General features: G+C 35.0%; 1 protein-coding gene across 1 annotated transcript in view; it reads left to right on the top strand.

The window, feature by feature from the left end:
• The window catches only part of LOC122178826 (dynein axonemal heavy chain 5-like), a 147,431-nt gene that overhangs the window by 1,504 nt on the left and 131,570 nt on the right, over positions 1 to 14,357 (top strand). The window contains exons 3-13 of the mRNA XM_042869302.1: positions 614 to 714; positions 2,761 to 2,949; positions 3,040 to 3,114; positions 5,051 to 5,137; positions 7,093 to 7,164; positions 9,190 to 9,291; positions 10,722 to 10,908; positions 11,608 to 11,773; positions 11,867 to 11,960; positions 12,789 to 12,887; positions 13,778 to 13,959. Coding sequence (XP_042725236.1) covers positions 614 to 714; positions 2,761 to 2,949; positions 3,040 to 3,114; positions 5,051 to 5,137; positions 7,093 to 7,164; positions 9,190 to 9,291; positions 10,722 to 10,908; positions 11,608 to 11,773; positions 11,867 to 11,960; positions 12,789 to 12,887; positions 13,778 to 13,959 — 1,354 coding nt within the window. The remainder of the gene's footprint in view (positions 1 to 613; positions 715 to 2,760; positions 2,950 to 3,039; positions 3,115 to 5,050; positions 5,138 to 7,092; positions 7,165 to 9,189; positions 9,292 to 10,721; positions 10,909 to 11,607; positions 11,774 to 11,866; positions 11,961 to 12,788; positions 12,888 to 13,777; positions 13,960 to 14,357) is intronic.

Raw genomic sequence — 14,357 nt, 5'->3', positions numbered from 1 at the left:
GATGGACTTACAAACACTGAGGGAGCTGACTGGTGTACTAGTGTGGATTCAGCAAGGGAAAGATATACCTGCCCAACTTGATAATCTACGGTGAAATGACTGGCTTGTTCGCTGAGGAGGGCACAGAATTCTGCCTACCTATTCTTCTGTATGAAGAAACCATTTAAAACATAGAACTTGAGAAAAAATAAATAATGTGACTTGCTGTAAGCCATTGTATGGGAACTGCTGAGTCACGGCCTGAACCTCTGATTGATCACCTGAGGCGAGCCATGAGTCAGCCAGAGGAGCACAGGTGAAGGCAATTCACCTGTGCTGCCGAAAGGGGTGGAGACTGGCTCCTAGATCTATTTAAGAGCTGGCTACCAGTGGGGAAGGATCTCTTCTGGAGATCGCCTCTTCTGGTGTTTTGTAAGTGAGCCCAGCATAAGGGTAAGCTTTCCATTTATTCTCTTTTGTTATCATTGTCTACTTTGCCTAACTCTCTTGATTATATTGTGATTGTAACATCTTGATATCCATTGATTATACAGCCATTAAAAGATATTCCCCTAACAGTTTCTAAAGATTTCTACTAATACTCATGTATTCTACATTGCTTCTTTTTTCCTAGGCACCGAAAGTAAGTATCGTAGACTTAGAGGAGTCATGAAGACAAGGAGCACTGAACTAGAATCTGCTGTCACGGGATCATCTTGGGCTTCTGCTCTTCCGGCAAGTGTATTCGTTCTAATAGAGGTGGTGACTCAGCTGCCTTTTGCCTGTTAAATTTTCTTTTGCACAAGTTGCTCTTGAAATTGTCACTGACAAAATTAGACAAAGTTTTGTCTAATACTGGATGGTACAGAGTTCACTTCATCTATTGACTGTAAGGAAGTAGAAACACTCAAAATCATATAGCGTTAGGCCATTTATTTTCTGTGCCCTCCATGTGTGTTATTGGGCTTTTGTTTCATAGAATTTTTCATCATCTCTTGTCTTTGCCAAGATGAAGATGTATATTGGTTAGGAATACTTGAATAATGTCATATCTGTAGCATCTCAATATCTTATGTTACTTTAAATGAACCGTCTTAATTTGTGGAGGGAGTTGAATCTTTCTGTGAGCTGCTTTCTGTTTGCTATGGATGCATAGCTCTGAGCAGGCTTATTTAACTAAAATAATTCAGATTATATTAATTCCTTCTGGATCCAGTCAAGGTCTGGCACAAATGTTAGTTTATATTATGCTGCATCAAAATGAGTTTCTCCCATAAGCTGTGAATCAGAGGTAAAATATGTTTTAGAAAGTGGTAGGTTTTTTTCTTTTTTTTTTTTTTTTTTTTTTTTTTCCTCCTGCAACACTGTCAGAACACTGTGTTTTCTTTCCCTTGTGCTCTTCTGCCTCAGACACCAAGGCAGCATTTGTTAAATTAAGTTTGGTCATCTTGTACTCTTGATGAAACAGCACAGAAGAAATTACATTTAGTATTTGGCTTCTAGTATCCTTACTAAGATGCAAATAGGAAAGAAATTGCCACCAGAGAAAGTAAAAGCTGTATTGCTGTAATGCTTATAGAGATTTAACAACAATAAGAATGTAAATCCTTGTTATCTCTAATAATTTTACATTCTATAATGTGGGAGTTTTTTGGCTTTTGCTGAATTACATTTGACCTGGGGGAAAGAGAAACTGAATACTGCTTCAAGAAAGGCATACACGAGAGATCCAGCTGTTAGCATGGGCCCCAGAGATTATAAGAGACTGACATATGTAACAGGGATCTGTATAGAAGAAGGAACTGTGAGTCAGAAACGGTGGGTCTTATATAAGCATGAGAATGGTACTGACCAACAGCTACTGATACTTGGGTGGGTTTTTTGTTGGTTTTGTTTGTTTGATTACAAACAATTCTGTTCTAAAAGAGGATTGTTCAACTGCTGTTCCTAATTGAGAGTACTGGAAAGATGAAGTAATTTATCATTGTTTTTCTCCATTAAAAATTGTGAGTTATAGGAACCCTCTAGGTGTTCCAGGCACTTGCATTATTGAGAGCTATGTGCAAAGAGGAATGCTTAGCCTGGTGACTTTTTGACCCAAATCTTTTCTTCTCTGTACAGCTTCTGAAGATTATCTAAAAGTATTAGATTACTTAAAGGTTACTTAAAAATATTAGTTAACATAATTAGTCTGCTTACATCATTATGAAGACTTTAAAAAACCTTTTGTCTATATAAATCTTCTTCTTTACCACTTTTCTACTTTCTGTATATGACTTGCATATTAAATATCAATTATTTATTTGTTCCAGTGGTGACTGATTCTATGGTGGATTTGTTTTATTTTCTTTTCCACTGAGATAATAACTTAATACTGTATGTTAAAATGCTGAGAGGGTAGTAATGGATCTGGTCCCAGATTTGGAGTATGGACGTTTAGAAGTTTGAAAGCTAGATTTGTAAAGCTGCGATTTGAAATAAGAGCCATTACAGTGCCAGGATCCGTATCTGATTCTGAGGTCCTGTTCTGAAGTTTCTATAGTAACTGCTTTATGCTGGGAAGCAATTTTGAACTAACAAGTTAATTGTTAGTGTTTTGTAATAAGTAATAGTGATTTTTATTTTTGCTTTCTTTTCCTTTGATACAATCTTTCCATGGTCCTGCTTGAAGTAGTTATGAAAACACCTTAAAGATTAACAGTAAAAAATACAATCCTTAAATGCAATATAAAATAACTGTGGGGAAAAATGATCTGTCTGTAACAAACTTTTATTTTCTAGACAACTGGTAAGAAAAGTATAGTGCTTTCCAGTGAAACTAGGAAAGAGCTAGCCAAGCAAGCTAAAGTCGCCAAAGACGAGAGAAGATCTCAGATAGATGAAAGATACAAGTATTTGATATCAAAGTTATCAGATGGAATAGACTTAAATGAGCAGCAAGTGGAGGAGGCCATTATTTCTGATGACAAGGTAAATATTTATTATTATTAAATACCTTTCCAAATTTTCCAGTTCTTTGAAACTGCCTCACAATTAATGCTGTTGTAATTTTGTTTTTAGTTTCAACTTATAGAACAATTCTTTGCTCCTAATGGACTTAAAAAGTTACTGTTCTTTTACCAAGACGTTTTGCAGGTATGTTTCTATTATCGCTTCTGCAAAAATAGCTTTTTTTTTTTTTTTAAATCACATAACTGTGGCAAAATAAAGGAAATCCTAGCAAACTTTCAGCAACTTTTTTTTTTCTTTATGCCAAAGAAAATGGAAAATAACTTGAATCCCATTCTTCAGACACTGCCATCTTGACTTGTATGGAAACAGGAGAATGCCCTGTGGCATTGTTTGATACTGTCTTTATTTACATAAAAAGTAACATAAAAATGGACAATAAGATATTAATCCAGTCTTCAAGAAAAAAAAAATACAACAAAAAGCAACACATAGGTGAGGTCAAGTATGCACAGTGTTCAGAGTTTAAAAGGACTAGATGGGTTGATGTAAGTACTAGAGGAATGGGGAACTGTCGGAGTAAGAATCTCTTTGTCCTTTGGTTTGAACTGTACCAACTCCATTATAGTAAAGCACAGATTCAAGAAGGAGAAAAATTTCTTTCTAGATTAAGGTTTCTTCATATTCTGGTCTGTCTTGTGCTTTGGAGAAGAATGTTAAGCTTGGAAAATGATAAATAAAAATATGGTAGTTGTGGTCCCAAAGCTGTATTTCTTTCCCTTTGAATTTTGAGGAGCCTGTTCATAAAACCCAAAATCATATGTTCAACTTCCACTGAGCGTGTGATATGAGAAGGTGCTAAATGATCTTGAAATTGCCTAATGTGACTGTGGTGAGCTCCCTGAACTGCTGAGGTCCTGCCACAATTCTTTCTGGTTATGCCACTGAGGAACTATGTTATGATGGACTAATGGGTGAAGATGGTATCTTAGGATTGTTAGGGAGAAAAACTGATGTTTAGTGCCTGATTCTCTTAAGTGCAAGAAGGAATTGCACATTCATTGTAAGCTATATTTCTGAAAATTACTGGAATTGTCTAGAGACTTTGCCAAGTACAGAATCAGCTCAGTTGTCAAAAACAGTTTTTCATTTCACTGGGACTGCATATGCATGTCTCTGGGATGAACACATTCTTCTGACTTGAGTCATGATGAAACTAAGATCTTGAAAGCATTTTCCATAGCTGACAAGGCAGAAATAAGTGTCCAACATGGCTTAAATGAAATTTTTCATTTCTGCATTTAATAGTTTATTTTTTTTTTTATTTTTGAGACTGTGCATAGTGGTAAGAAAATATGATTTGGTGTTGAGGGTGATGTATGTCATACCTCACGTAATTTGGTCCAGCAGGAACTGAAAGTTTGACTTTTTAGGAAGAGTTCTCTCCTCAAACTTGGAAAAGAGGTGTTCACAAGCCATTTTCACATGATTTTCTCTTCTATTCTTGAATGGTTCCACAAATTATTTTCTATTTATGTCTGTGTCAGAAACTGAGAGGGAAGTAGGTCTTGATCAGGCTTACATGTTTTTGTTGCTTCAGAGAGAGGAGGTTGTAATGAAGAGGGATATCTCAGTGGAGGAGAATGAGAGGCAAGGCTTCTCTGAAAGAAAGTTTTTCAGTGTGATACATGATTAGAGATATGGGCATAAAACAAAATTTATCCATGTTGTTGGCAGGATCCAACTGATGGAGTTGGACTTTGCAGACTAGTCACATGACGCTTTCTGTGAGACATCTCATTTGTTTCCAAAGAAGAAATGGCTCTATTAAGCACTTAATATTCATTTGCATTACATATTTTCTGATTTTTTTTTTTTTTTTTTTTTTTTCCATTATTCTTCAATTTTTTTCTGAAATAACAAGATGAGGAAACTGTTTACTGGGTACAGTCAAATTAATTAATTGGCTTATTCCCCAAATAAATCCAACTTCGCAATTTCTACTTGGATATTACTGATTCACGATGTGCTTAGTTGTTACTCACATATTCAAATATGATTATGTATGTCTATAAAGGTAGTTTTTATTGTATTAACCTTGTATTTATAATTCAATTGCCAGCAAACATCAAATGCTTCATTGAGGTCAGATGGATCAACCAACAGTTTCCTTCAGAAGAAGTTATTTCTTACCACGGGTTCTACAGAGGTATGGTTGAAAAATTTCTTAGTTGACATTTGCAAAGGAAAATGGAGCGGAAGAAAAAGAGTACTGTAACAGTTGTGCAGCATTAAAGCAATGCTTTATAACTCACGTTTAGTATTCAAGAACTTAGTCCACATTCTTCCCACATTTCTTGAACCGAGATTGGAATTTAACAGTAATGAATCTGATCTGGAAAGAAGTGGAGATTGGTGGATTTTGCTGTCTGATAAGAGAGAAAGTCTTATAATAAAATAAAACCTTGTTAAAAATTGTAAGTTTCAACATTTTTGTTGGCCTGTCTAACATGACATCCCACGTCTTTAGTGTTTTTGTATTTCCTTGTATTTGTGCTATAGCAGTGGTTTCTTCTGGCAATGGTGTTATTCCTTTATCTTAATAGAACATAATAATACTGCCCATTGCTCCAAAAATATATTTATTAATTCCTTTATTTAATTCTAGTTCTTATAACTACATCCTTATGTGATGTTGAAGTATTATTCAGGAGTGTCATTAAGATTTTGAATTTATTTTCTTTCTGTTGATTTCTTCTGGGGGCAATTAGGTGTACCATCTTCAATTTTCTTTGAATAAGGCATTGAAATGATTTTTTGGTTTTGTTTTCTCATTGTGCTCGCGGTGACATTGTTAACATGTTTGTTATAAAGGACAGCTGCAGAATTCTTTCCTGCTTTCAGAGGATTAGGGAGGGAACTGTCTGGAGAATGGGAAAGTATGAAAGCATTACTCTCTGGTATTGCTGTGTGAGAGCTTCTTTGCCATTTTTCACAGGAAATGAAGAATAAAAAAACAATCATGAGACGTGGATGAATTTTTCTATTTTCGAAGTAAACTATCATCAAGAGAACTATGTCAGTATTGCACTCTGGAAGCCTGGAGAGTTTTCATTGCTTAACCATAAAAAGGATAATAAAAAATGAAAATGAGAAATGGCTTTTTTTTTTTCTAATTCATGAATAGATTGAAAATGTCTAGATTTTAAGCTTCAGTGGCACTAAGTTTCTGTTTGAGATTTCTTACTGAAAAATAGAATTTTTGGCCAAAGTTGATATTTTCCTGCACAAAATTATATTTTTATGAATTCTCTTTTTCCAGTAGAAAGCATTTGATGTTCTATTTGCATGTGCCCATACTGTCCAGCATGATGGTATTGTGTAAAAGCAGTGTACAACAAAGAATAATACACATTACATTGTACAATTGAATTGTATTTGTTGTAAATAGGACTATTTGTTCTTTTGAACAATTTGTGAGCTGAGTCAATTGGAAAGGCTTTTCAATTTTTTTTAGTTATTTTAATTAATAGATTAAAAGTAAGCGTGGTTTGCAGAGCTGATTTGAAACTTACATTACTGCAGTCCATTAAAAAAAAAAAAAGGATGAAAATTTGTTTAAAATATTTCAATCAGAAGTTTTGAATAATCTTTCAGTTAATAAAAAAAAAGAAAGAAAAACATCCTTTTAAGATGGTTCATTCTGGTCTGAGTATGTATGAAATGCATTCTAAATATTTGAAAGCTGAGTATATATTTCGTTTTCGTCACTGAACTTATGTCAACAGAATCAAAAAAGGATTAGACAGCATCATGGATAGGTCCATAAATGGATGCTAAAATGACTAGACAGGAGCAAGTTATCCAGCAGCTCTCAGACATGTATTGCAGGTGGTGAGGGAATGTGAATGTGAGGGAACAGAGCACAGGAAGTAGCATCGCTCGTGTGCTTTCCCTAAACTGCATTTTCCCATCAGAGATGTGATATTGGACTGCTCAGTCCAGAGGGGTGTTTCTGATGTGCTTAAATATCTTACAAACAGTTCACTACTTTTTTCAGTAATATATATATTCTAAATTTTGTTTTCAACATGTTATTAAGTAGATTACTCTTGCTGTAAATGTGCATTCTTTTTATCTTTATGTATTTTGTGCTTTTCACAGAACTTTACAGGAATCTGTGCGTTTTTCCTAAGGATGTCAGATAAAGTTATAACCGCATCAAATGTTTGCCAGGTCAGTCAAAAATCTTGCAGTGTTTGCAGTGCACTTAGAATTCTTAAACCTTTACTCAACTCCACTAGTTCTACTGGAATCAGAAAAGGAAATGGGGAGTGTTTTCATGAAAATGCTTAGTTGTGTTTTTAACAAAAGTTTCTTTTCATCAAAAATGTATTTGTGATTAAGTAATGTTCTAATAATTACAAAAGTAGCTATCTATCTGCAATATTATTAAAAACAAAAATTTAAATAATAAAAATTCATTATTAATGTACCATGAAAAATAAATTTATTAGAGGCAAGGAATGTAGTCCTCAATACAGAAATTTTCTGATAATGAACGAACCTGAATTTTGGATATGCCATATTTAAATAGCTCTGTCTTCTAAAATGTGTAAAATAACATTCATCCTTGAAATTAAAGCAAGGTTTTTCTGTCCCTAATAGCTTTATTAGAGTATAAGAAAAGTACCAGAACAACCTTTTATTGCTTTCAGAGATACATGTTTGCATGGGAAATACTTGCTGTATTTTTTCATGAAGGGGATCCATCTGTGTTGCCCAAGGAGATTGTGGATGCCCCATTCCTGGAGGCATTCAAGGCCAGGCTGGATGTGGCTCTGGGCAGCCTGGTCTGGTGGTTGGTGACCCTGCACATAGCAGGGGGTTGAAACTCGATGATCATTGTGGTTCTTTTAAACCCAGGCCATTCTATAATTCTAAAAAGTAGACACGAAAGAGGAAAATGTGATAACCCTGAAATTATCTTTTCAAAAATATTCATGCACTCTTTTTAGTAATACAGATATTTTCTTTTTATTCTTCACTAATAGGTTAATGTGTTCTATTTGAGCAGTCAAAAGTAGTAAGATATGGTTTTCACTTACAGTCATGGAAATTAGTACTTCAGTTCCTGACTGTGTGCTTTGTAGAAGTGGTTTTACAAATACCCTATCCAGAAGTGCAGGAGTAGTTTGTAAGGTTCCTATTCTCTGGCTCTGTAAGTCCTACTTCAGTTGGGTACCTGTGCTAATGGTTGTTTGAACTCAGTTAATTGCCTTGGTGCATTCTCTCTGGTTTTCTTGTGGTCACCTTCTTTTGGCAGGGGCTGTCAAACTTGATTCTGCAGGTAAATCAAAATTTTCAGAAGGCACAGAAGATAAAACAACTGTGCTTTTAAATCAGCCAGTTTTCACACTGATGAAGCTTGGGGCTCAGACTGGTTTAGCAAATTTTGGTTTGTCCTGCAGAGCTGCGTAGAAATATTTGAAAAGGGAATCTCAGAATCACAGAAATAGAAGGATTCCCCCCTCCTATTTCTCAAGAGAAATAGCTGAATCTTTTGTTTCAAATCCTATCCAGAAATTCATTTGCACTTGCCATTCCAAAAACACTTAAGAATTGCTGTCTTTGCACAGGAAAAGGTTGGGAGTAGAAGCTTCCAAGACGCTACTGAATATTCTCTCCAGATCAGTGAAGCTTTCATTATGATGAAGCCAAAAAAATTCAGTGTATGTGCAGTTTGGAAGTTTTGAATGTGACTCCCTTTCTGCTAATGAGAAATACACACAGAGCCACAATAGCTAGACAGTATGGGTGGTAAAGAGCTCATGGTCCGGGTTCAGAATGTATATGCATTATTTAGGCAAAATGGCAGTAACAGAATAGCCAACTAGTCCATAAATGAATAACACTAGGAAGGCATGCAATTTTTACATGCTTATGGTAGATGGAAGCCATTCCTCTACTGGAGAAATATTGACATAAAATTGTCTTAAGATTAATGTATTGCTATTAAGTGGTTAATCTTAACTGGTTACTGAAGTATTTGCTACAATATGAGACAGATTTTTCTGGTGAGTATGGCAAGTCCTAGAATTTCCAGCTGAATTTTAATTAATAGCAAAAGCAAATTCTGTATCGGGGACAGTGTCCTCATGAAATGTTGGAAGTTATGAGCTATATCTGTATTGAATTTTACTGAAATAGTATAATGTAAAAGTTTACGTCCATTTTATTACCTTTTGTTTCTTCCCAAAGGAGGTGAATTTTGGCACCTTCGATTGTTCTAATGGAAATATCCTTCAGGGTCTGGAATTGTTCCTGTCCCTGATTATGATACCAGCGCTTAAATCCCAACAGGTAATCAAATAGATGGATTTTGTTTTTCTCAAGAACTTTTGGAATTAAGGTAAGTGGCTGTTGTACGTTGTGCATCTGATGAACAAAAAGCTGGCCATAAAAATATGCAAGTCAAATATAGGCCTTTATGAGAGTCATGCAATTTGTATATAAGTGTTTGAAATTCATATAATTATTGCTTATTTTCAAGTAATAGCAGCAGTTGCAATGCTCATGACAAAGTAGAAAATGGTATAACAGTCATTCCATTTGAAGGCAAAACTGTGATCATTTAATTCTAATTGTATTAAGCTTGGATTGAAAGAAGTGCCAAGTCCTTCTGGTAGAGCTAAAGATCTGTCCATAGTTTTAAACCAGAGTGTAGACAGGATGCGCTTTCGCAGCCAGGTTATTCAGCGTCATTTAGTTGTCCTTTTTTTAATGGAGCTTGCAAAGCATCACAGTTGGTTCTGTTTCTTCTAGAAGTACATGTTCAGAAGTAGAAAATTGAATAAACCTCAGTGTCTTTTGAGAATGGTAGTGTCAAATCCTATTAGTTTATGCTCGCATTTTCTCAAAACCTGGAGTAATAAGGGAGATTAAAATCTATTATCTCTGTTTGGAAGTTGCCAAATCAGAGTGGGAAAAACAATAAAGAAGATCGAGTGTGAGAACATGGAGATGTCTTTTACTTTTTGAGAGCCTCATGCTGATTTGTGTCTTGTCTGGTTTAACTCATCAGGTGGCTCAGCAGCACAGTCATTTGCTCACTCCCCTCCTTTCCAGTGGGATGGAGGAGAGAATTGAAAAGAAAACAAAGTAGAACTCATGTGTTGAGATAAAACTATTTACTAAGATAGAAGAAAAAGAAAAGGATAATAATTCTGACAAATAGGTGCATATATATGTATGTTATGCACATGTAAATAGCTCAGCTAGTCCCCTGAGCAGTGGAAGAGATTGAAATGAACTCCTACCCTGTTCAAAACTCCTTTCACATGGTGTCATATGGTATGGACTATCCCTTTGGCCAATTTAAGTCAGTTGTCCCAGTTCTCTCTCCCTCTCAGCTCCTTGGGCCCTTCACTGTGAGTGGCCTTGGCTCTGTGCAACACTGCTTAACAGAAACATCAGTGTGTTATCAACATTGTTTTTCTCCTAAAACCAAAATATAGCATCTTACTAGACACTCTGATGAAAATGATTCTATTCTACTTAAGATGTTATGTAACAGAATAATTAAATCAATGCACACTTTGAAATGCTTATGCCATAGTACTGATGAGCACATTCAGAGAGGTTTACTGATAAATCTTAATATACTGCCATAAATAAGAAATAGCTTTCTAATAAATAAATAATTTAAGGAACATAAGAATGCATGATCCTTATTTTACTTAATCTTTTTTTTATTTCTTTTCTTTTTCTTTCATTAATTGTTAAACAACTAGCACTGGGGAGCTGTGAAAGAAGGTCTGAAGAACAGCCAGATACAAGATTTTCTATATTCCGTCGATAGATTTGTGGATACCTTGTCATCATCAAGGCAGAATCTGGAAGATAGAATTCAGCTTGCAGAACTGGATATTGATACTTACGTCAGTAATTTACAGAACCCGTCTGACTACATAACTGCAGGTAAGTAATTCCTACAGCAAAATGAACACTGGGATAGTGATGCTATTCCTAAGAAAATAAATGTTATGTCATTAGTAAACATTTATTTTGAAGAATTAATTCAGCTTCCTTGATCTATATACATTTTTCTGTTGACTCTTGTCAGATTTAAAACTGTCTAATCAGAAAATCATCAATTCTGTCCTTTAGTTCATTTATCTTAATCACATAGATACTGGCCTTCGTTCTTCCTGGTTTGCTGGCTAAGAAATTGCCAAGTGAAGACTTGTGTATATTCTTTGCTTTCTTTGACACTGGGGAAACCTTATCCAATATTAAATCTATAGACTGTGAGTCAAAAAAAGACACGCACACATATATAAATATGTAAGAAAATGGGTGGTTATATCTCTTTGAACCTTCCACCATTTCTTATCACTGCAAGGAATCTCAGAGTGAAGTCATACCAAAGCACTCAATACTTCTGCCCTGTATTAACCTAGGTAGACCAATTTCCACTGATGGCTCTTAAGAAGAGGTAAGACATATACATGTGCATTTTGTTATAATCTTTTTCCTTTTGTTGGCAGTGATTTGAATATACTCAGTTTACATGGAGTCTTAGTATAAATTTGCCAAAAACATTTCATCTCTGTAGTTAAAAATGTAGTTTAAGACTTTTTGGTACTCATGAGACTGTGCTCTTTTTTGATTTTGAAGGCAGTAACACAGAGATCACTGAGAAACTTGAAGAGGTGTTAATGATTTGGATCAAACAGATCAGACAAGTGTTAGTGGAGAGTGAACAAATGAGAAGGGAAGCCGATGACATTGGTCCGTCTGCAGAGCTGGAACATTGGAAGTCAAGAATGTCATTATTTAATAGGTTAAAAAAGAAGCTTTCTTTTTTATTTTATTATTATAAATAAATGTAAACTCTGATTCCAAGAGAGATTTAAGTGTGTTTCCTTCTTCAAAGCCTTGTAGATGACATAAAGAGTTCAAGAGTAAAGAAAACTATAAGTATTCTTCAGGCTGCAAGATCGAAGACATTAAAGCAGTGGAAAGAGTTGGTAATTACTATGTTTTATTAAAAGTTTTTTAAAATTAATTCAGTACTGCATTTGTTATACACACAGAAGTGAGCACACAATGCTAAGAATAGTTGTGGCATTTATGCTCTTTTTATACTGTGGTTTATTCTCCCTTGGTTGAAATAACACCAGTGATCCTGAAGTTAAATAGATAACTTGAAAGGAAGTCAGTCTTAAAGATACTGAGTGGAATGGTGCAAAAGTAAAGCAACACAGAAATACAACAATGTTGTGTCTCTCCAGCTGTACAGTTCAACAGTTGTGATGCCTGAAAGTTTATCATATTGTTTCTAGAATTATTGAAAATAGGCTGCTTCTTGTAGCATAGCTGCTTCTTTAGAAGAGTGGATATCTTTTATCTAAAATTAGCAGTCAAAATTGTAGACAGGCCAGAAAACAAACTGTAAGCAGTGTACATGCAATTTGACACCTGAAAATGCCAGAATGTGGATCTTCTACCACTTACAAAGGTATTTTGGAATTTTCCTGTTTTGGAAATAGTTTAGGAAAATAGTCATATCTCATTTGCCCTAACAAGTGCTTATTAAAAAGAGATGCTTGAGATGGAAGCGCCCTGATATATTCTAGGGAACTTGTCAGTTCTTAATTCTGTAGAACCAGTAGTTTAAAAAACAGTAGTACCACATTAAAATCATTCTAAACAATTCTGAAAAATAAATTGGATTATCAAAGCTATGCTGTTGTGCCTCCATCAAGTTTTGGAATTGCAGCATGAACTGTAAAAATAGAGGAACCTCTTCTCTAAATTTTAACAGTATTCTTTTCTTTCTTTTTTTCCCCCTTCAGGATGGCAGTATAACGATTGCTGCCAATGAAGCTAAAGACAATGTGAGATATCTGTATACACTGGATAAATTTTTTGCTCTACTGGCCAAAGCTTCTCCTGTAAGTAGTACTCTAAATAAAAACAGTTAACGTGAAATTTAGACAAGAAATGGCAGATATCTTTTCATTCAGTATTTAACTCTTATGCTTAATGGGTAGTAGAGAACTTCAGTTCTATGGCATTTGTGAATTAACAAATTTTGAATAAGCCAGAGATAATATTAGGGTTTTTTTTTGTGCAGAAAGTTGTTGTCATTTCAGAAGATAACTGAAAGGTGTGAGAAAATAACCAATAGTTCATGTTTTCTACTGCTGTTATTCTGCAGATAGTCACTCTTTCACCATACTGGGTTTGACTTTTAGATGTAGTAATCTTTTATTCTGTTTTAGGGCAGTCATTGTCTCTTGTGATGGGTTCTTAATATATTTGACTTGCTGATTTTCTGTGGGACAGAGAACTCTATGGTCCAGTATGCTCAGTAAAATACAGATTACTATTGCCTTTCCTTCTCCTTCCAGGTTTCTTTATGTACAAATGTAGGCAAAATGAGCAAAGACCAGCTTTCTTCTTGAACTTACTTCAGCAGGCTCTTTTGTACCAGCATACACCTTTTTTCCTCAGGTAGCTTACTTTTTGCAAATCAGACTACAATGCCTTCGCATACTGGAGATCATGTTCAAAAAGAGCACAGCCTCTGTTTTTCCTCTGGAAAATTCAGCTCTGGAAGGAAGCCTGTTCATTTACGCTTAGCCAATTCCCCACTCTTTTCTGTTGGACAGAATACATTAGGTTTCTATGTTTGACTTAGATGTTTCAATTCGTACTGATGTATATAAAAACAATCAAGGAGATGTCTATTACTGATGAAAGTATTCCCAGAGTGATGACATTATAAATTATGTTTTTAGGAAATGTGAATTATTGACTTTCTCATTTTTTCCTGGTACAGGTTACAGTGGTGGAACACATACCCAGTTTAATGAATGCAGTCTGTATGATCTACTGTACATCACCGCACTACAACACATCAGAGTGTATGACATCTCTTCTTCTTAAAATCACTAATCAAATGATTAACACGTGCAAAACGTATCTACGTGAAGGTGTTTCTAAAATCTGGGATCTGGACAGGTGACAATTTTAATAATTTCATCTTCTTTTGTTAAAACTAGAAGAAAAATCACAGATGAGACATCAAAATTATTAAAAAGTAAACTTAATAGCCGCTGGTTCTCCTACCGGGCCCTCATTCCCATGTTGTGACTATTCATTTTGTGCAGAATTAAGTATTCTGCCAAATCATACTTACTATGTGTTGTGAAAAACTTGTTGCTGAAATGCATGTAATGTATATCAGTGTACAATATTCAATATATTGTCCCAGTGGCTTTTGTGGACCAAAACATACTTTAGATGTTAGAACTTGGAGTTGAGATTCTTCAGAAATAAACTCCAAGGACAGACTGGCAAAGTTGCACCTGAGATTTGTTTTGCCTTCAGTGAACAGTAAAGTCAGTTTGAGAAAAGAG

Source organism: Lagopus leucura, unplaced genomic scaffold (assembly GCF_019238085.1).
Source record: "Lagopus leucura isolate 7727_CA_CO unplaced genomic scaffold, USGS_WTPT01 Super-Scaffold_100002, whole genome shotgun sequence".
Taxonomy (NCBI): Eukaryota; Metazoa; Chordata; class Aves; order Galliformes; family Phasianidae; genus Lagopus; species Lagopus leucura.
This window is presented reverse-complemented; position numbering and strand designations above follow the sequence as displayed.